General features: G+C 35.0%; 1 protein-coding gene across 7 annotated transcripts in view; it reads left to right on the top strand.

The window, feature by feature from the left end:
* The window catches only part of LOC129240747 (uncharacterized), a 300,489-nt gene that overhangs the window by 274,057 nt on the left and 3,385 nt on the right, over window positions 1–23,047 (top strand). For 4 of the 7 annotated variants that reach the window (XM_054876720.1, XM_054876719.1, XM_054876722.1 and 1 more), the window contains 8 exons: window positions 53–73; window positions 3,974–5,088; window positions 9,657–10,009; window positions 10,166–10,365; window positions 10,455–10,632; window positions 11,036–11,089; window positions 11,253–11,853; window positions 18,871–19,825. In XM_054876720.1, the coding sequence (XP_054732695.1) occupies window positions 53–73; window positions 3,974–5,088; window positions 9,657–10,009; window positions 10,166–10,365; window positions 10,455–10,632; window positions 11,036–11,089; window positions 11,253–11,853; window positions 18,871–19,825 (3,477 nt within the window). The remainder of the gene's footprint in view (window positions 1–52; window positions 74–3,973; window positions 5,089–9,656; window positions 10,010–10,165; window positions 10,366–10,454; window positions 10,633–11,035; window positions 11,090–11,252; window positions 11,854–18,870; window positions 19,826–23,047) is intronic. The other 3 variants (XM_054876724.1, XM_054876723.1, XM_054876721.1) reach the window with 3 other exon arrangements.

The raw sequence follows: 23,047 nt of genomic DNA, 5'->3' as shown, positions 1-23,047 counted from the left end.
TGTGGCCATAAATTCACTAATATCTGTGCGCGCTATGCTGTGCTGTGCGTAGAATTTTGGAAAGCAAAATCAGGTTTGTTTTTATGTAAATTTTGATTTGTTTAAATTTTCATTTATTTAAGTTCTCCAAGCATTATTTATGTAATCTAATTCCCAATTTTTGTTGTTAGTCTAATTATTGGTGAACTGACTTTGAATTGGTAGCTTTTGCTTGTATTTTATTTATTAATTTTAAGGCAAACAAATATGATTTATGTAATCGTAAATATATGCGCATAAGTATGTATGTATAAAAGTATAACCCGCGGGCAGCAACTAAAAAACATATTTATTTTATATGAGTTACAACAACAATTTTATATTTACACTATAACTACATGCACAGCATGAAACATGACCTGTACTAAAAGTTATACTGGTTTCGGTAAACCGCTTAATAATACAAATTGGCGCAAAATTAATTATCCACTATTGTTTTTGAATAAATTGTAATAAGTAGGAAAAACAAGATTTTGAGTGAAGTACGACGCCATTTGCAAAAATTATAAATCTTCCGATAGGATGATTAATTTTGCGCCACCCTATGAAATTATCCTGACAGAGGAGGGGGTTAATTTATAGAAACTGTAGTTCTAATTTCTGAACAGAAAAAGTGACCTTTATCATTGTAGCTGCAGCAGCTATTTTAGCGGTGCAACGCTTATCACTCAGGAGCTATGTATGTTGCCTATTTTTCGGGGCAGTATTTATTTATTTCACTTTCTGTAGACATTTATTTTCTTCATATGCATATCTCGAGTGAAATTTTCCGCGAAGTTATTTTCTAGTATAGTTGGCAAGAGCCAAACTTCATATTGCCAGTCTTTTCTAAGTCTACCATTTCGAGTTGATGGGTTAAAGTGTTTTCCAAAACTATTCATCGTAAAAGTTTATTATCCGTATATGTGTGTGAGTATATCGCTTGGATATGCATTTAAACTGTTTTTTTTTTTTTTGTACTCTTTCGAAAAGCGCTCAGATAAATAATTTCGAACTTCAAATGGGCATAACATAAAACTCTTTGAAGATTTTACTACGGGTCCAGTACTTTGAAAATCTTGCATTACTTGCGTCCGTTAAGTCTTCACCTCATTTTTACGATAGACTGTAAAGCGGGATAATTAAAATTTCTTTCGTCAGGCTTTGAATCAAAATATGGTTTTCTAAGTACAAAGTTACACTGCGTTAAATAACTAGGAATTACTGACCACTTTTTGACAATTTAATTATTTCTTATTCATTTTAATAATTTTGTTCTAAAAATATAGTTGATTTTCTTATAAAGAACATGTAAATCAATTTTCCAACTTTGTGTAAATTAAAAAAAAAAACACACAAATTTTAAATAAATTTTCATGTTTTTAATAATTGAAGTAAATTAAAAAAAAAAAAATATTAAACTTATTTTTATGAAAATTATTATAAAATGAGTTTAAAAAAATGTTCATGGTAACTAAAACAAATAAAAAAAAATTTAAACAAATTTTCATGAAAATTAAAATAAATTTAGAAATCAAATTTTCTTTAAATTTAAAATAAATTAAACAAAGCAAATTTCAAACTTCTTTTTATGAAAATTAAAATTAATTGAAACAAATTCAAATCAAAACATTTTGAACAAATTTTCATGAAAATTAAAAAAATAAGAAAAAATTCGTCAAATTTTAATGAAAACTAAAGTACATAAAAAAACATTTTAACAAATTTTCATGACAATTAAAATAAATTTAAATTTTTTTTATTAAAATTAATAAATTAAATTAAAATAAATAAATTAAAAAACACAAATTTTAAACTTTTTTTATGAAAATTAAAATAAGTTAAAAACAAAAAATTCAACAAATTCTCATGTAAACTAAAATAAATTAAAAAACAAAAACAAAAAACAACACTTAAACAAATTTTCATGAAAATAAGAATAAATTAAAAAACGTCATCAAATTTTCATGAAAACTATAATAAATTAAAAAACAAAAAAAAAAACACTTTAAACAAATTTTCATGAAAATAAGAATAAATTAAAAAAAAAAATTCATTAAAATTAATAAATTATATTAAAAAAAGCAAATTTTAAACTTTTTTTATGAAAATTAAAATGAGTTAAAAACAAAAAATTCAACAAATTTTCATGAAAATTAAAGCAAATAAAAAAACATTTTAACAAATTTTCATGGCAATTAAATAAATTAAAAAAAAATTAAAAAAATTAAAAAAAAATTTAATAAATTAAAAAAAAATTAAATAAATTAAAAAAAAAAATTAAATAAATTAAAAAAGGCAAAAAAGGGAAAATTTTAACTTTTTTTTATGAAAATTAAAATGAGTTAAAAACAAAAAAAAATCAACAAATTTTCATGTAAATTAAAATAAAAAAATAAGAAAAACATTTTAAACAAATTTACATGTGAACTAAAATAAATAAATAAAAAAAAAACATTGTAAACAAATTTTCATAAAAATTTAAATGAATTAAAAAAAGAACAATTTTTAAACAAATTTTCATCAACATTAAAAAAACACCCATTTTTAAACTTATTTTTATGACAATTTTTTTTTGTTTTTTTTTTTTGTTTTTTTTTTTTTGTTTATTTTTGTTTTTTTTTTTTTTGTTTTTTGTTTTTTTTTTTTTTTGTTTTTTGTTTTTTTTTTTTAGAAAAGCTTCTGAACACAGTTTTATAGCCATTAAAGCGGCTGAAAACTCGCATAGATTTTCCCCTTTCTTTGTTTTACTGGCGATTTTGTAAATTTCTTCAATGTAACGAAAAATCTTCTTGAATTAATACTACGCCGCTCCTCAGTCAGCTTGGCAATAAATTTATCACCTAAATCAAATGAAGTTTGAAGTTCCTACGAGGAAGATTCATATGTTTTCCGTATCATTCTAGTACATTTACACTGCAAATTGTATAAATAAATTTTATAACTGATAGAATTGTATGGCTTCTGGCTACAGAATGGCATGATAATTAATTAAATAAAATATCAAATAACCGTCATGCAAATATTGTAGAAGTGTCTAAAGAATTTATGTAACAATAATTATTAAGTATAACAATTTCAAAAGGTTTCATTTTAAAATTTTCATAAAATATCTCGACCACATCGCCTTGATAGTAATTCCCTTAGCGCGTCATCTTTTCTTACTAAAAATAGCTTTTAATAAATCCTGGAAATTATTTAACATGTCGGTGAAAGTACCATCAAATTTGGTTGAGTCTTTAGCTGTTAGCCCGAACGACCAGGCAGACAAATACTTAAAAACGCTTGTGGTGGCGGTTTTGTTATAAATATGTTGATGTGCGAAAAATCGTATGGTCTTATATATAAATACAAATGGTTTTTACATGAAAAGAAAATATAAAAAAGTTATGAACTGAATAATACGGCTGTGCTGTGCAGCACCTCCGACAGTATTTGGAAGAAAAAACCTATCCCTTAATTAAATTGCATTTTTTTCTATCTGGTTTTGTGTCTATGCTTCGCTTGGGGAAATTGTTAATTAATTGCCTTACAGCCTTGTGCTGTAAATGTTTGCTAGATCTACTTACCTTCGTCCTTCCACCTGATTGACATAATACGTATATGACAGCCTGTATTTCTATTTTATCTCACCTTTCTTCGGTGGCTGGTTTTATAGAATTATTAACCAAAAATTCTCTGCTTGTATGTAACTGTATAAAAGTAGTATTTGCAAACAGAAATATCTACTTAGTTGGAAAGGAATTGATGCAATGAAACGTATATTGAATAGTATCACTTCTATCTATCTACCATCATCACCCCCTCTCCTGTATACTTAACCATTTCTTTCTGTGTGCTGTATATATCAATCTAATAATTTTTTATTTTCGCATATTCTTTTTCATCATTTTCCTTAATAACGCTAATCGGCTCAATTTGAAATTGATTGCATTTACTTGAACGCCACGCACAGACAACAGTCGTTGCTCTCCGACGAACAAGCCAAAGAAGTCGAACAGATACTCTCCGCTGCGCCGACAGTTGGTGCGGCCGTTGCAAATGTTGTTGCCACAGCCACTTCACCAACTAGCATTAAAAGTCTAGTCGAAGAAACTCAATCAGAATTTACGCCCACAGATCAACAAGCCAAAAAGGATACAGCGACTGTCAGCGGCGAAGTTACCACTGACAAAGCTGGTGACGCACATGCGCTCACTGCTGCTGTTAGTGGCGATAGTAATCCAATAACTGTCACGGTAGTAACTGCAGCCGCCGCTGCCGCCAACGACGGTGTTGGCCAACAAAACGAGGTCGACGACCAAGCTGAGGAGGAGGAGGATGACGATGGAGATGTCGACATAGTTGGCATTGGCACCGCACCTGCACACGTTTTGAATGTGTCCTTCACTAAGGTAGATAGCGTCAGTGTTGCAACTCATCAGGCCAACAACAACAGCAATAGCAGCAATATACACGACGATGATGAGCCCGAGTGGCTGCGTGATGTGCTCGAAGCGCCTAATCGTAGTCTAGAAAATTTGCTAATTTCCCGCTGTGCTGCCGTCAACGACAGACGACAGTCCGAGGATAGTCAGTGCGGTGGTGAAAGTAGTCTTATTGAAAGTAAACATTCCGAGTTGGTGACTGCCTCTAAAGTCGAGATCAGTTATGATGCAGACAATGATTCTACGCTTTTCATACAACAACAACAATACGAACAACAATCACTTTTGAATCAAGCTATTATACAACAGGACGAAAGCAGTCCACTACCACCACACGGGCAAACGGGCGAATCGTTACAAGAATCGATTGTATCGGTTGAGTCCACACAATCAGATGGTACACTTAATCAGACCACCACCATCGATGACAGCATAATTTCGAGCAAACACAATTCCACTTATTCATTAGCAGAGGGTGAACTACATTCAATTAATACAAATACAACAACTACCAGCATTGGCGGAGAACTCGACGATTCACAGTACTACATACCAGAGTATCCGCCACAAAAGAGCAAAGAGGTATATGTGGAATCGGGGGTACATTACTTTGAAGATGGCAACTTTTGGATGGAAGTGCCAGGTGAGTTTTGTTGCACAATAATTTTCTAATTGCCTGCAGCGGTGCCATATTTTGTATTTAAATAAAATATCATTTAATTGAGATATGGGATTGAAAATTAGTAGAGTTGTAGTACATATGTATATTAGACCTGTCGACAATGTTTCTGAGTTTTTCAAATAGTCAAGCGGCTTCACCTTTTTAAGGCCCTCGCCTAATTTGAAATGGTTTTTTTTGAGTGTTTCTTTGTGTGTAAAACGGAAACGAAAAAATATTTTTTATTTTTGTTTTGAGTATTTATTTGTTCGATCCATTGCTCAAAAATGCGCATATGAGGTTCGTTCACAAAATTATCAGCCTTCCAAAAATGGTCTTCCAAAAAAAGGTATGTAACACGGATTCCGGTACTCACAGCTGTCTGAAATCCTAAAGACGAAAAAGTTATTGTTCAGTATGAATGTCGTTAAATAATAAATGTCATAAAAATACAAATAAAAGAGGTAAAAAAATACTGCAATTTAATTTACTGATCTTAAGTCACACGATAACTATAACAATTCTACGCCATTTAAATTTTATTTCATCTAAATGGGTTTAGTAGAACCGGCTGTATCTGTATCCATTGTCCATTTGAAGACCAATTTTTGAAGGGTGACAACTTTTTGAACGAACCTCGTATGGCAAAACAAAATTTTTTATTTTTTAACAATAGATCTGAAAATAAAATACTGCCAACAAAAATAAAACATCTTTTTTCGTGTTCGTTTTACACGCTTCTCAAGAAACAGCCAAAAAACACCATTTCAAATGAGGCGAGGGCCTTAATTAAATTGATCTTCTGAGGGGGTAGGCACAGATATTTTATTTAGAAAACATATTTCCCATCTCTATGGAAGGTCTGTGAATAGAGTAAGTAAGCATTCTGAACCTATAATCTCTCTCGCTAGTTTTAAAGGGTGTAGAGATTCCTCTGAGAGAGAATGCCAATTACTTAGGACTCATATCAGATAGGAAACTTACTTGGAAACCTAATATTGAGGAAAGAGTAAAGAAGGCCAATGTTGCATGATATACTTGCAAAAAAGCAATCGGTATTAAATGGATGCCAACACCTCGGCTCTATACTTCTGTAGTTAGGCCAACGTTAATGTATGGAACACTTGTATGGTGGCCATCTGCTCGAAAGACAAGTCACGTTAAAGCCATAAGTAAGATCCAGATGGTGCTTTAAAGCTTACTATTTCTATACAGATGGTTCGAAGATAGACGATAAAGCTTTGAAAGTATTTTCTATGAAGTATTTTCGAAGGAACTAGGGCTTGAACTATCCGTTCGACTATTAGACTACTGCAGCGTTTATCAGGCAGAAGTTCTAGCTAAAAAAGAAATGGCTACATACCTCAATACGCATGCCATAACAAAACCTATAGATACATACAACTATAAATACATATATTTTAGATAGCCAGGCGGTCATTAAATCAATGAGTCCGGCGATACTACGATCGAATGTTGCACAGAGATGCCGGGAGGGAGGGAAATTGTAAAGCCGATGAGCTAGCCAGGAAATGTACTACTCTTCAACAGCTCAGAGATAGAACTACAGGTACCACTGGGATTCCTATGGCCACAAGCAAATTAATAATTAAGAATAACATCCAAGAGTTCAATAAAGGGGTATGGAGAGATGAAGTCATATGCGTAAAAGTTAGGCTACTATGGCCGCAAATAAATAAGAAAAATACAAAGAAACTGCTTAGCCTTCCAAGAGAGGATATATCGAAGGTCGTGTATGACCGATCATTGGCTATTTGACAGGCATTCTTTGAGTCTAGCAGTTTTCCCCAATGAATATTGTAGAAGTTGTAGAGATGAGGAAGAGGAAGAAGCATTTCCTATGCAATTGTCCCGCCTTAGCTAAAGTCAGAACAGTGTTTTTGGGAGAATGTTTTTTCAACTCTCTTACATAACAATTTGGCGTGAAGATGGGACCAATTCTGAGCTTCATAAGCGCCATAAAATGGTTCCACGAAGAAAAATAAATGAGGTTGGGAACAATTTTTAACAATTTCCCGTTCATGAGAATCAACAAATCATACAAATTTTAATCGCGTACCCGCATTTAATACAAAATTGGAATTTGAAATATCGATTTGTTGTACTTTGACAGCTAAAATAGCATTTGCGATATTTCTGAAATTTCCTTTATGGTTGAAAAATTTTGAAAATGTATGACCACTCCTTTTTGGAATAAAGTTGAAGATGATTTGAAGCTGAATTGGTGATGTCAATTGGCCTCCATAGAAGCTGCGATTTGACTCCATTGCACTCCTTTTTTTGGGGTGTCGTTAAGGACAACTGTTATGCCACCTCTACTACAGACGAGTTAAGAGTCGAAATAAGATATTAAAGTAGCGAGCTAATTGTCGAAACTTGTGAAAATTTGTTGAAAAACTATGAAACCAAACTATAAACACTGGAACGGCACTAGCAGCCTTAATCATTCCCAAAAGTTTTTGAACTTCAATGCCAACAGAGCAAAATCTGCTCTAACCCTAAATAAAAATAATCTCAGATTACTCTGTGGAGCACTTACAGGTCACTTTGGATGTAATAAACACTTTAACACAATAGGGTTATCAAGTACAAGATCATGTAGGTTCTGTGATGAAGAGAAGTCTATGGAACACTTAATCGCAAACTGTTAGGCCACAGGAGACACAGAATCCTGGGCTCGTACCTACTAGAGGAGGAAGACCTACGAATTGCTCCCTCCTAAGGAGCTGGTTCGATTGCTCGGTATACTAAATAATTATAATTAAGTAGTAAGGGGCGCACAATAGATCAATCTGGTCGCAGTGCATAAAGACCTTAGCCCAACCCGTACAACCATTACCATTACCATTATCATGGAACCACTATAAGGCCAACCGAGCGAGTTATTCAAATGACATTGAGTCCCATTTTGAATGGCAAAGATTTACTCTCTTCATTAAGGGCATTCATTGGAAAATATGCTAGATGGACCAACCTGTTGCTTGCGTTTCCGCAGCTGCTTCAGTAGTGATTGAGTTGTTACTCCCATAGGTTGAATATGAATGCGACAGTGTTCATCGTAAGTCGACGAATCTCCAACAAGTTCCTTCATTAAAGGTTGTTTTAAAACCAGATGTACGGGTATATCCTCTTTAAGTTCACGAAGGGAGTCAAGTGCGCATAAATGTGCGATAATTCGATTTTTTAATATATTGAAAGTAATCACGTCACCATCGCTGACCAGCTGGCTATCAGTGAGAGCTTTCTGACCAAGAATCGAATTAGTCAGAATTGAGTATAATTAGGTGCAATCCTTTATTGGGTGCTTGGTCCACCTCCTCCTATCTGTGGTGTGCGTCTTCACGTTGTTCCACAAATAGAGGTACCTACAGTTTTAAGCTGGCTCCGAATGGCAAATGGTTCTTTTTTTACGGCAGAAATACACTCAGAGGTTAACCATTGCCTGCAGAGGGTCGACCGCTGTTAGAAAAAACTTTTTCTATCATTTGGTATTTCGTGCTCGAGGTTTCGAACGCGTGCACTTCCGAATGGATTTATTCGTGTTTACCAACTACCAACCCATTCGGCTCCGGCGGGTTCTAGTCAGATTTGAGTGCTGAGGAAAAATACAGCCTATCCTAGCTGGTGGTAAGAGTGGTGCGATGAATATTCTAAAGTAAAGATGAATGCATCATCGCCCTTTGGCAACAGCGAATAATGCAGAAAATGGATTAACGAACTTTAGGAGATATACTACTGCGTGCGGCACTCCAGCGATTAGATCACATTGTCGTACTCCGTTCTAAATAGGATTAGCTCGCTGAAATTTGCTTTGCAGCTTTTAGTCAGGGCAAGCCCCAACTCCGCTAAGAAAATTCCAGCTGTGATGTGAATTATACATCCACAACCACTGTGCCCAATGATAAATCGAAAGGGCTTCAACGACATTTAGCGAGAGTCCAGCTCTATTTTTATCATCTCATAGCGACCAATCACCAATCACTATTGCAGACCAATGACTTCGGCTATCTTGTGAGATCCACGACTATACAGGCAAAATTCGTTTTCAAATTTTTAACTCTATAGAATTTAAATGCTCCAATACTTAGTTTTTTCAGAAACCATGCGAGATAGTCGCACGTGCGAGAGGCCCTTAGAAGAAGAAATATACCATAAGCATTCAAGTAAATCGAAAATAAAAGTACAGTATCTGCTACATGTAAGCGCCTAATGGAAACTTTGAAAACGGCTGTGGCTATTATTTTTAAATGCTTCCATCTAATTTTTGTGCACTGCAAAAGTTAGTTCAGCATTTTGAAAAGTTATTTATGAATCAAAAAGAAGAGTTTAATGCTGTCTCTTTGCTGCTTTAGGCATTAAAAACTCCATTTGTAGCTTTGAATTGCGTGCGTTAGTAAAAACCTGACTGTGATGAGTTACTGAATTGTTTCCTCCCACATATCTCTATCACTACCTTTCATGATGTAGTCGATGTTTTTGCATTTTACTACTTGAACACTATTAACCATTTGTTTTCGAAACTCTTGCCACAGGTCTACTCGACTTTGATGACGACGAACTCTCCTACCCGCCAATACCAGTGAAAAAGAATACCAAAATTCGCTTCAGTTCAGGGCCAATACAAGTATTTTCAACATTTTCCGTAACTGATTATGATCGCCGCAATGAAGATGTCGATCCAGTCGCCGCTTCAGCCGAATATGAGCTTGAGAAGCGTGTCGATAAGATGCATGTCTTCCCGGTGGAATTGATGAAAGGTCCAGAAGGTTTGGGTTTGAGTATAATTGGTATGGGCGTTGGTGCCGATGCTGGACTTGAAAAATTGGGTATATTTGTGAAGACCATTACCGATAACGGTGCAGCCGCACGCGACGGACGCATTCAGGTGAGTTGAAATTTTCAAGTTTTGACATCGTAGTTGTGTACATTATGGGCGGCTCCCTTCGTCGACCCATGTCGACAACTGACGACTAGCTGTATTGGGTGGATGTGAGGGAGCGCATTTGTACTTGCTTCAGTTAAAACTTTTAAATTTGCTCAGGTTAACGATCAAATTATCGAAGTGGATGGCAAGAGCTTAGTGGGCGTTACACAGGCATATGCGGCATCGGTGTTGCGCAACACATCTGGCCTAGTCAAATTTCAAATTGGACGCGAACGTGATCCAGATAATTCGGAAGTGGCACAGCTAATACGTTTGAGTTTGCAAGCGGATCGCGAAAAAGAGGAGAGGCTGAAAAGGTGCGTAATTTAAATTACTGTTTTTACCTTTTTTGTTCTTTTTTTTAATGTTTTGTAAATAAATATTTTCTATTTGCTTTAATTTGTAGACAACAAGAGGAATATTTACGACGCACTCTCGACTACTCGGAGGACTCCACCCAACCGGTTTCGGCTAATTCTAGTGTCTGCGAGGGACCCTCAAGTCCCGTACAAGTGGAGCATCCAATGGAGGTCGAGGCTACCCATTCACAGGAGGTAGAGTCGCTGAAGAGGCTGCTACAGGAGGTATGTAAAATGACGCGCCAATTCAAAATAACTTACAAAGTTGTTAAAGATTTTTAATCGGCTTAAACCTTTTATATGTTTCTTTATGTGATTTACTTATGACGTGGATTCACGAAAAATAAAAAATAACCAAACCAAACAAATATTTACCAAAAAATGTACGATACAAACGTTACGAAAATGCAGCACAAAGCGGTAATTGGTTTGAACGAAATACTATAAATAACTTTTAGCGAATTCATGTGCTTTTCCGTTCACGCCCGTTTTACTTACTCGTGTTTAAATTTTTTTTTTTTGCAAGCAAATTAACTGCAAGCCATTGTAATATTTTTAGTTTTATACTCAATTTTATAATTTTATTCCATATTCCTTTTATTTTTTGTTTCGTTTGTTTGATTTTTAGAGCGAATTGAGTTGCCTGTTAAAAGACGACATTATTGATACGCTGAAGCGTAAGGTGGGTGTCGCCTTTTGTTTTCACTTTTTGCTCTCCATTTCATTACTAGTCATACTCACGACGCTTTTCTGCAATACTTTTGCTTTCATTGCATGCTTTCGCTTTCTTTTAGCACCGCTAAATTTCCTCAATTGATATTTTCATATGTTTCCTTCAAATATAGTTGGTCAAATTAGAAACAACCGGCAACGAGAATGAGCTGCTCAGCGAGCGTTTGCGCCAAAGTGAACGCGAGCTGACCAACATCAAAAAAGAGGCTTCGAATCTACAAAATATGTTACAACAATCGCAGGCGCAATATATGACATTGGATAAAAAGTACAATAAAGCCAAACGCTTGGTGCGCGAGTATCAGCAACGCGAAGTGGATATGTGCCATCGGGAGGAATTTTACCAGCAATTGCTGCAGGAGAAGGACACCGAATACAATGCACTAGTAAAGAAATTGAAAGATCGTGTCATCAACTTGGAACACGAACTGCAGGAGACGCAACGTAAGGCGGGCTTCCCGGTCGGTCTGCCATATGACAGCGCCACACTCAAGTTGACGCCACAAATGATGCGTAAAGCGCCACCAAAACCTTTGTTCCAGAAACTTGAAACAGAATTATCCGATACGGAGATTTCCGATCTCTCACCCGACGGCGAGGGTGTGAAAACGGCTACTGTGGAACGTAAAGTGCCAATCAAAGATGAATTGGATGCCGCAGTGCCGCAACACGAGCTTCTCGATAATACGGTCACAAAGGCGAAAATCGATTTAGGTGAGTTGTACTCGTATTGTGAATAAAACGCCTTGGCGCGTATTTATATACAACATTTAGGGATTGTTAATTTTTTTTATACTCGTAATTTTGCTTTGTGAGTTGGAAATGCTTTGGCTCGTTTCGTTTTAGAATGACTTGTAGCTTAAATTTTGTTGGTGGCGGTGATTGTATGCGTATGTATGTATGAAATATGTGCACTAAATCGAATTTACCAATAAAACAAAATAAATTATATAAAAATAAAATAATTTTAATAAAAATAAATTATAGAAAAAAATTCTATTAAAAGTGACGATGTGAAACTAATAATGGTATTCTGAATTTGAATTTTGTCAACGCCTACATTTGGTCACGACTTTTCTAAGAGGTTTGCTGAAAAACGTGCTCGTCGTATTTCACCTGGTTTCATTCAAATTCGTCTCTATTTTTTATATTGAAGCGAACTGGTGTACGAACGGGGGGGTCTTCAACATAATGGCTAGAACTAGTCCTCCAACAACTTAACGGAATCAATTTTCTAAAACGCGCGAGAAGACAAATTGTTAGAGTAATTTTTCTAATGGCGGTCGCCCCTTGGCAGGCAATGGCAAACCTACGAGTGTATTTCTGCCATGAAAAAGGTACGAGGAGGTAAAAAATATCTGCCGTTCGAAGACGGCTTGAAACTGTAGGTCCCCCCATTTGTGCAACAACGTCAAGACGCATACCACAATGAGGAGGAGGAGCTCGGCCAAACACCCAAAAAGATATTTATTTATTCTGCAGCACACATTGCAGGGGATCTCAGCATACCACTTTTTCACTTAGTGGAACCACGAATTCATTGGATTACTGGTTTGTTCAATAAGTTTTGCAGTTCGATAAGAAAAACACAATTTTATGGTTTGAAATGCATTTGGCTAGTCAGTATAGTCTCCCTGAACATCAATACATTTCTTCGAACGAGGTTCCAGTATGTGAATTCCATCACTGAAGTGAGAATCTGGAAGGGCTGCAGAATACACTTCAAGCTGTTATCACCTCATCATTTGAGGAAAAACGCCTTCCACGCATGCATTTTTTTAGATCTGAAAACAGATGGCAGTCGCTAGGGGCTAAGTCTGGTGAATACGTTGTATGCTCTAACAATTCGAACTTTAGTTAATGACTTTTAGCCATTGTCAAAATGTTCTTGTGAGACGATGCATTACCCTGATGAAAAATAATTCGTTTGTTTTGCAAACTGGTTCTAATTTCACGATTTTTTTCCTTCAGCTGTTCCAAAAGGTTACAATAATATTCAGAATTTATTCTTTTACCAGTTAGCAAGTAATCCACAAAAAAAATTTCTGGTGCTAACACCTTCTTTCGGAAGCGAAGAACCAGATTCACACCACTCTCCACTTTTCAACCTCTTGTTCTGATTTAGGATCGTGGGTATAGACCCAAGTCTCATCCAAAAAAAAAAAAACAATTTATCTCTTATCAATTTGCAACATTTATTGTCCCACCTAGTATAATATAGGGACAGACATCAGGTTGAATATTAGCAAATTATTTAAAAACATAAAAAAATATCACTAAATTGATTTACTAAAGGGTCTTTTAAACGACGCGTTGAGATGTTGCATTAAAGCACAACACGTAAAAATTTAGTGTCTTTCAGTTTTCGCTATTTTTATTCAAAATATTCAGCAATTATAGATGAACAAGGACAACTTTTGAATGCCCATCATGACCACGTCTTCCAAGCTACTATACGAGAATTGACGAGAATTTTCAAGGACTCGCCCACACATTATCGCATTCAGATCAGCAAGCTCGATCCGAATGTTGTGCCTCAGCTTTTGAATCATTGCTGGCTTATACACATCAACTCTACTTTTCACAAAACTCCAGTCTGATCTCCAAGCCCGTTTTCCATCCGCGATAGAACCAGTTTCTTAAAACTTTAGAATTGTCGACTTATTCGAGTGATTATTTCCATCAAATAAATGACGAATTTTGCCATATGTTGCTCTTAATGATGGACTATTTTCATAGTAGGTTTGAATAATTTTAACTCGTTGTTCTCTCTTGCCTACTTGACAAATGTCAAAGATGACATAAAAAAAGGAACCGTCTAGGAATTATTCACTACTGACATCTAGGCGTCACTTACAAAAGACGTAATGTGAACTTACGGTGTATTATCTGAATTGAGCAATCAATTTAATGAATATTAGAATTAAAATTCGACTATTAAAAAAAAACAATAACAATAATGAAAGAAAATACCACTCCCTCTCTAGCTAGTGGTTTAGTTTTTCGAAAACCGATTTACTTAGATTTGGGGGCATATACAGTCAACGTCAAAAGAAAACGTACACCATACATTGACAAGTTTTTTCTATTTATTTATTTACTTTTTAAATTCGATTATTCTTTTATAAAAGCACAGTTCATTCAACAACAAAAACCATATAAATCAAAGTCTCAAACTTTATGCAAAATTTGTACGAATTCGGCAACTTTTTATCCACATATTTTTTTTACTCAAAATTTCTTTATAGCATATTTAGCAATTTTATAGCATACTTTTAATACAGTAAAGTGCAAATTTTAAGTAGGTTAAAAATTACACTGATTTTTGGGAAATTTTATCGTACGCAGTGTTGTGCATTTGATCCATTCAACGACTACTATTCACCTCTTTTTTATATGCAAGAAAACACGCAATACTGTCAGCGTTTATAAAAAAAATTAAAAGAAATATTGTTATGAAAAATTATATTTTTTTTTTAATATTTTTTTAATAAATTAAATCTTTTTTTATGACAAAAGAAACATTTTTATAAGAAACAAATATGCTTTTTTTAATATTATATTAAAATAAAAATATTTTTTTATATTTATAATTTTTTTTATTTGTTTTTTTTTTATTAAATTTTTTTTTTTTTAATTAAATTTGTTTTAGGCAGTAGGCAGTAAAAGTTCTCCCACTTTACACTTTGCACTTTATTGTATCATAATTCAATGATATTCCAAACTGCATACCCGATTTTTTTTTAAATTATGTTAGAAGTAAAAAATTTAAAATTTTGATAAAAAGTAGTTTTACAAAAAAATATTATTTTTTATATTTATATTTTTTTTTGTGTATTTATAATTTTTTTTTATAAAATTTGTACAGAAATATTTTTATAAAAAAATTGAAGGAAATATTGTTATAAAAAAAATATTATTTTTTTGAATATTTTTATAATAAATTAAATCTTGTTTTATGACAAAAGAAATATTTTTATAAAAAACAAACATGTTTTTTTTTAATTTTTTTATTACAAAAAATAATATTTTTTTATATTTATAATTTTTTTATAATTTTTTTTTTATTTAATTTGTTTTAGGCAGTAGGTATAAAAATTCTCCCACTTTACACTTTGCACTTTATTATATGAAAATTCAATAATGTTCCAAATTCCATACCCAATTTTTTTTCTTAATTCTGAGTCAAAAGTTAAAAATTTTGATGAAAATTTACCGAATTTTTTCATATTTTATAGAAAGTCTGAAACATTATATAGTTTTTGTTGTAGTATGAACTGTATTTTTACAAAAAAAATAAAAATAAATATTTTTATAAAATTATATTTTGAAAATAAATAAATTTTTTTTTTCATGAAATAAGAAATATTTTTATAAAAAACAAATATATATTATTTTTTTATATTTATATTTTTTTTATTTGTTTATATTTATATTTTTTTTATTTGTTTATATTTATATTTTTTTATTTGTTTATTAAATTTGTTTTTTTATTAAATTCGTTTTAGGCAGTAGGCAGTAAAAATTCTCCCACTTTACACTTTGCGCTTTATTATATTATATGAAAATTCAATGATCTTCCAAATTGCATACCCAATTTTTTTTTCTTAATTCTGAGTAAAAAGTTAAAAATTTTGATGAAAATTTGCCGAATTTTTTCATACTTTATAGAAAGGTCGAAACATTATATGGCTCTTGTTGTAGTATGAACTCTATTTTTATAAAAAAAATAATAGTTTAAAAAAAAAGAATAATATTTTATTATTTTTATGTTTTATATTTATATTTTTTTTATTTGTTTGGTTTTATAAATTTTTTTTTATAATATTTTTTTTTATTATAATATAATAAAATTACAAAATAAGTAAATAGTCAAAATTGGCCTATATGTGGTGTACACTTACTTTTGTCGCTGACTGTATATATGTATATATATCGAAGCATTAAAAAAACTCAGAAAATATGAGAAAAATACTCTGACAGTTCATTAGCAATTAATTACGGCAAATATACATATTTTGTTGTTGTGTTGGCAAGGTAATTTGCAAATGCTGCAATTTCGGGCTTAATTGTGAACGGACCTTGTATGTGAGATACGAGTAAATGTTGACTCAGCCCGATGGAATGCCATATAATGAAATAATAATATAAAAAAAAAATCACTAATCATCACTACATAATTACATATGTACATACTATATATGCTTCATACATATGTACATCTTGCGCACTTTTTATAAAATTATATACCATACAAATGCTTCTTTTCTCCTTCCGCTTATTGCTTACTCAGTAGCTGTTAACTGTATGTATCACACCTCCTATTGTCATCAACAAGTACAGTCAGTCTTTTACACATACATTCATATTTATCCGTACCAGGGATGCCAATATTAGCAAAGAATTTTGATCGCGGGACTCAGCTTGGGCCATCACTTTTTTAATACGAATAAAAATTCAATAGCTGAAAGCATTTAAATATACCACATGAAATAAATCATTTGAAATTTAAGATAAACGGATTTTAGGAATCACATATTTATTCATACAGACAAACCTTAAAGTATTTATTATTTTTTAATTGTAATTCAAAAACCACGTTTTTCAGGATTGCATACATCACAAATAAGAATGCCAATGCAAAATATACACTTACGGTCACTCAAATAGGCACCCCCAATTCATACGGAAAATTTAAGTTTTTTTTAGTTTATAAAAACAGATATTGGATTTCATAGAATGATATAACAAATATAAATAATAATTATTCAAGCATCTTTTAAAACTTACAACTTAAAAACAAAAAGGAAATACAGAAATAGAAATACAGTCTGTGTCAGAAAAAAGGAACAGCGATTATTCATGAAGTATAAAAGATATATATTTAAATTTAGATTTTTTACATGAAAGTATGTCCAAAACTACGAGTCGCAATTGCTCAATAAACCGTGTAGTCTTCATCGTTGTCGAGTATAGCCTGGCATCTTCTTCATGCTTTGAACCAGTTTTTCTGCGTAGCTCGTCGATAGACAGGACTAGATTTTGCGAACTTAACGCATGAGTTGCTTTAAATCGTGGAATGGTTTTCTGGCAACATGCCTTTTCATAATTCCCCACACATTTTCAATGGGGTTGGCGTCTGGGAACTGGGAAGGCCAGTTCATTACTGTGACACCATTTTCTTATTTTGTTGTTTCTCAGTGTGTTTTCAAAGAGAGCAGTGGTTTTGATGATGCGGGACGGTAGGATATGTTCGCCTCCTTCAGTCGATGTTCGATGGTTTTGATACTCACATCTATTCCCTTTTTAGCAAGAACTGATCATGCTTGGCGTAGTCACGAAGAAGGGTCCCGCTTAAAAAGTTGGTGGATCATTTTATCCTACTTTTTTGTCGTCACTCGCTTCAAGCCGCGTTCGGAGAAGTCATCAACATTTTTGTACACCTTATACCGCTGATTTCACATCACAACTAAATTTTTTGATTTTTTAATCACTTTTGCAGTCGCGGCGGAAGATAAGTTCGGCTCTTTCGAATGTGTGCATAAAAATTCCGCCTCGAAATGCTTCGCGTACTTCGCGCACTCATTTTTGTTTGGTTGCATTTACGGAAAAGTTTCGAACGACACTAACCTGAGTTAGCACTGGCGTGTAGCCCTTTTGTGGGACTATTACGCAGCAGAAAGCAGAACGAAATATATCTTGAAGTGTACAAGAAAAAAAAACGATTCTTTTCTTCTGACACAGACTGTAGATACGATACGAAAAGAATTTAGTGATTTTATTAAAAATGGTGTTCAAATTATCGAAGTTGAATCAGTGGCGGCCGCCGTAATCGCATGGGTTAGTGCATGACAACCAGTCGGAAATGCACAGAAAAGATAGAAAAAGGTTTTTCCATCTATTAGCGGCCACCCTCGGCAGGCAATGGCAAACCTCTATGCGTATTCTGCCATGAAAAAGCTTCTCATTAAAAACCAGTCGGCTTAAAACTGTAGGTCTCTCCATTTGTGGAACAACATCAAGACACAAGTCACAAACGGGAGGAGGAGCTCGGCGAAACACCTAACAGAAGTGTACGCGTCAATTATTGATTTTTTAATGCGCTTCTTACATGCAATATTTTTCACTTAATTAGTTAAAATGCTAGAGTTATCCGCAAGGTACCTATTTTAGTGGTCACGCAAAAAAGTAAGATTCAAATAATAATATACATAAATAATTTTATAAAATTTTGTAATAAACAAGTTTTCACTTGTTTCGACTTGATATTTGAAATAACGATCCCGGTGTTGGCAACCCTAATTTGTGCATATGTATATTATTCATTCTCATATTCAACCCAATATACGTTCTCATATTCAACTCAATGCCATTTGCAATTCTTAGATTTTTGTTCTAATTCTATTTGTTATTTTGTACATTTCTTTCTATCTCTTTTTTCAATTGAATTGTGCCTGTGTCCTGTTTGCTGCCATTTACATATATACATACATACATATATTTCTTCTGTTTGTGTTGTTGATGTCTTTTGTCCATAAACAATCGCAAAAATACACTATTGCCGCCATACATTTTGCTGCTGTTTGACTGCCGCTCAACAAAAACAAAAAAAAAAAAAAAAAAAAAAAAAAAAATAATAATAAAAAAAATACATAAAACACAAACGCTTTTGTTACCCTTGCTTCTTCGCAATTACTTGCACGATTTACAAAACAAATACAAAAAAAAAAGCTTCTCGTGGTGGTTTAGCTAATCGCCAGCTGCCTTCAACAGCGAGCAACGGCAACAACAACAGTAACAACATCTGCAACACAACCAATGCCACAGCAAATAGCAATGCCGCTGCCGCCGCCGCCGCCGCCACCGCGACCAATAATAGCCAAATTCATATCGCTGCCTCCGCCACCTCCGCCACAATCAACTCTAACACCAACCAGAGTAGCAGCAGTAGCAGCAGCAACAACAACGGTGTGAAATGCATCAGTTTTGGCAAGCATACCCTCAGCAATAGCAGCTCCGATTGTGCGCTGGATGACAGTGAAGATGATGGCACATCCACTACAGTGGCTCATGTGCATGCCAGCGCCGCCTCCGACAGCAATGGACTTTCGAATGGCAGCAATGGTAGTGTCATCCATCGTAATTACTTGCAACAGCAGCAACAACAACATCAACAACAGAATCATGCTCCGAAAGGCCATCACATCAGCACACCCGGCACAACTACGGCCATACTGTTGAATTCAACTACCACGGCGGTCGGTGGTGTTGCGGCTGCACGCGAGCAGCAAATCAATCAATTGTATGCGCAAGTGCACAAGGAACATAATAAGAGCGCCGTATCGGCAGCGGCAGCAGCTGCTGGCGTTGGTCATTCGACTATACCAAATATATTTAAGAACACAATTGGTTCGCCGCCCGATGTAGGTGTGATCGGCGTTGGTGGTGGTGGTGATTTTCATCGCAGCAACATGACTACATTCGGTACTAGCAGTCGTGATCTCAATAGTTCATACGATTCCATTTTAGGCTCAAACGACAAACTTTCCGAGAATGAGCAATCTACGGAGAATTGGATGTACCCGAGTCGTCGACGTGTCGGACCGACTGGTGCCATCATAAGTGGCAAAATGCCGCCAACATCGTTCACAGAACAACTTAACCAGGCACTATCCGAGCGCGAGAGGTGAGTGAGTGTAGTATTTAAAAATAACGAAACTCGTCTGAATGTGAGCATTTAAGTTGGATGGATAGATAATATGAATTTTTATTTAAAATTTTTCAAAAAAAGTTTAACTGATTTTCGCTAACCATTGAAAAATCCAAATATTTCCGTACCAACATTTTTATTGTTGCCATTGTAGCAGATGTTTTCAAGGCAAAATGACGAAATGTTTTTATGGAGCCCATGTAACGGCGGCTGCCGTAGCCGATGCATGACTACTATTCGGGAGTGCGTAGGCGCGAAACTCAGTGAAATACCCAGATTTGCCAAAGAATCTGGAAAATTCTCACAGGACTAACTATCTCTATCTCTGTCTCTATTCTTTCCTATTTCTTTCTCTGCTACTTTTCTCCTTCCCTCCTTGACTATCAACCCCCTTTCCAGAGCTTCAAATACAATGAGATTTTTAGCCTGAGTGTTTTAGGAGCCACCAAATCTCCCGGTGCTCCTTGACTCGACATTTTCAAATTTCAATTTCAATTTCAGTGAAACACCAAAATGAAGAAACAGTTTTTTCTAATAGCCCTCTACCCTCTGCAGGCAATGGTTAACTTCCGAGTGTATTATTGCCATGAAAAAGCTCCTCATAAAAATATCTGCCGTTCGGAGTCGGCTTGAAACTGTAGGTGGTCCCTCCATTTGTGGAACAACATCAAGACGCACACCACAAATAGGAGGGGGAGATCGGCCAAACACCTAAAAAGGGTGTACGCGCCAATTATTATTTTTTTATTTTTGTCCAACAATAAGCAGCGGATATGTATTGTGATTGTTGTTGTGCAGGCAGAGGTGCTGTATGCATTGTACATATTTCAATATATTCCGCTACTTCTTACATCAACCCATAGATGAATCTGTGTTTGTGTATTGGATGCCGGTAGTGGATCGTAGATTCAATCCCCACTGGCTGCAGCAGATATCAAGGTAGGTAAGTGAAATGGTTGAAGTGCCGGTCTGGCACTCCTCAAGTAGCACTAAAGCACCGTTTTGATACCATTATGGGACCTCCAACAAGCAGATATCTACAGCCCGCCAGAGCTGTTGGTGTAATAGAGGAGATTTGACGCAAGGATTTAGGTTGGCGCACTGCCCCAGGCTGTCGAAGAAAAGGGCACCCAGTGACCTTAGTCGTCTAGATACTAAACCCGGACGTTTACAGAGAAAATGCTCTATAGTCTCCATCTCTAAAAGTTCCCCACAGATTCTGTAATGGGAATTAAATGGTAAAACTAGCTTTTCCGTGTGTGTGCCGATCGCCCAATGACCGGTAAACACAGCTACGAGTTTGAAAATTGAATGGCGAGGAGTCCAAAGGATTTTCTGAGTCCTCCGTATGTTGTACTGGACCCAAAGGGTTTTCGAAATAGCACCTGAAGCAATGGAGCTCCATCTTTTCTGCGCTTTTCTGAGAAATAATTTGTGCAGTTCCCCTTTAACAATTGTCAGAGGGATGCCGATGACCGGTTAGGAGGTCTCTGGGGGCCAATTCAGTCCCCTTCCTGGCAAGCTCATTTCCCTCTATGTTCCTCTGTCCTGGAACCCAAATCAGAAAAATGTTACCTGCACACCCAAGATATTTGATTCCTTCTTTACATGAGCTTACTAATTTCGTTCTGCACCATGGCGTCGTCAGAGCCTTAATCGCGGTTTGACTATCGGAGAAAATGTAATATCTCTCTCCCTCGCTTCTGCTTGAAAAACACTGGCAGTGCTCGGCAGTTTAAAGGAGATAGACAAATTGGCTGATTTAGAGAAAACCCCTGCTTCGACTCCCGATTCCATCTTAGAACCGTCAGTGAAGACAGAAGTGCAAGCTTCGGTGCAGATTTTCTTCTCGATCCAATCCTGCCTATTTGGAAAGATTGCTCTAGCACGACTCTCAAACTCTGGTTTGCGGATAGAGAGATATGTTCGAAGTTCGGAGAAATACGGTGTTAACTGCCCGAAAATGCTACCATGTCCCTTGAGAGATTGCCTCCAGAGGCCAATTTCCTTTAACCTGATTGCACTTTGAGCTGCGATGGAAATGAGGGAAAAGTCGAAGTAAGTGCAAAAGGGCATTCAGGTACGACTGCGTTGTACATCTGCAGCACGACCTGTGGCTCGAGTCCCCACTCTTTATAGAACATAGATTTGCAGGAGTAGAAGGCTATACTGGCCTTCTTTACCCGATTTTCAATGGAGTTTGGAGTCAAGTATCACTCCAAGATATCTAACTTTCGATGACAGCGGGAGAACGTGGTTGTTTAATTTGAGAAGTCGAAAGGGTGGAGGTTTATATTTTCTGGTAAATAGCACCAGCTCCGTTTTGTCAGAGTTGGCTCGGAGGCCGCAAGTAGCAAAAATCTCAGCCATGAATGAGGGAAACGGTTCCGATACCAAGTCATCGTCGTATGCTACTACCTTAACCCCACCTTTATTTAGTATTATCAGAACATCGTCAATAGCAACTAGCCAAAGTAGGGGCGAAAGGACACCAGTGATCGATCTGGTAGCACAATTTCTGAAAGGTATAAAACCTTGTAGCGTTTGGAATCAGCACAAATTTTGCGCATCGCAAGTTGAAGAAGAAGATCGACCAAAACACCTTGTAATGTAGGGATGTATGTGTCAAAACGCAATCTAACGATCATCCTATCAGTCTGGCTAGTAGCACTTCCCGCTTTCATTTTTCTGCGATCATTTTTATGTTTTTTACTGTTTTATACTCAAAAAATATTTCAAAGCATTAAAAACCATCGTTTTTGAAAAGTTTAAGGCCTTCGCCTTATTTGAAATGGTGTTTTTTTGGTGTTTCTTTAAGGGGTTACATGGGTTTCGTCGGGTAAAAAAAGGCCTATTTTCAATATTTATTTTTTTTTCTATGTAAAAAATTATTTATTTAATTCAAACTTTTTGCCGTCTTATAGATACTTATTTAAAGCATAATTTCTGAAATTTTCAAAAAAAAAAAAAAAGAAATTAAAACTCCTCCATTGTGACGTCATATCCGGTGACCCCTCGAAAAAAAGGTGCGTCCGCGTTGTCAGCATAACTCCTGACAGGATCATCTAAAATGAAAAAAACAAAAATAAGTGTTTTAGTTAACACCATAAACTCGTGCTTGAACGAAGGAAAGAAAAAAAAAGTAAAAATTGGAATTTTGGCAGACATTTTTTCAAAAAAAAAAATGAAAATTTCGGT

Source organism: Anastrepha obliqua, chromosome 3, assembly GCF_027943255.1.
Source record: "Anastrepha obliqua isolate idAnaObli1 chromosome 3, idAnaObli1_1.0, whole genome shotgun sequence".
NCBI classification, from domain to species: domain Eukaryota; kingdom Metazoa; phylum Arthropoda; class Insecta; order Diptera; family Tephritidae; genus Anastrepha; species Anastrepha obliqua.
The sequence above is the reverse complement of the archived record's forward strand: the minus strand, read 5'-3'. Positions and strand labels throughout refer to the sequence as shown.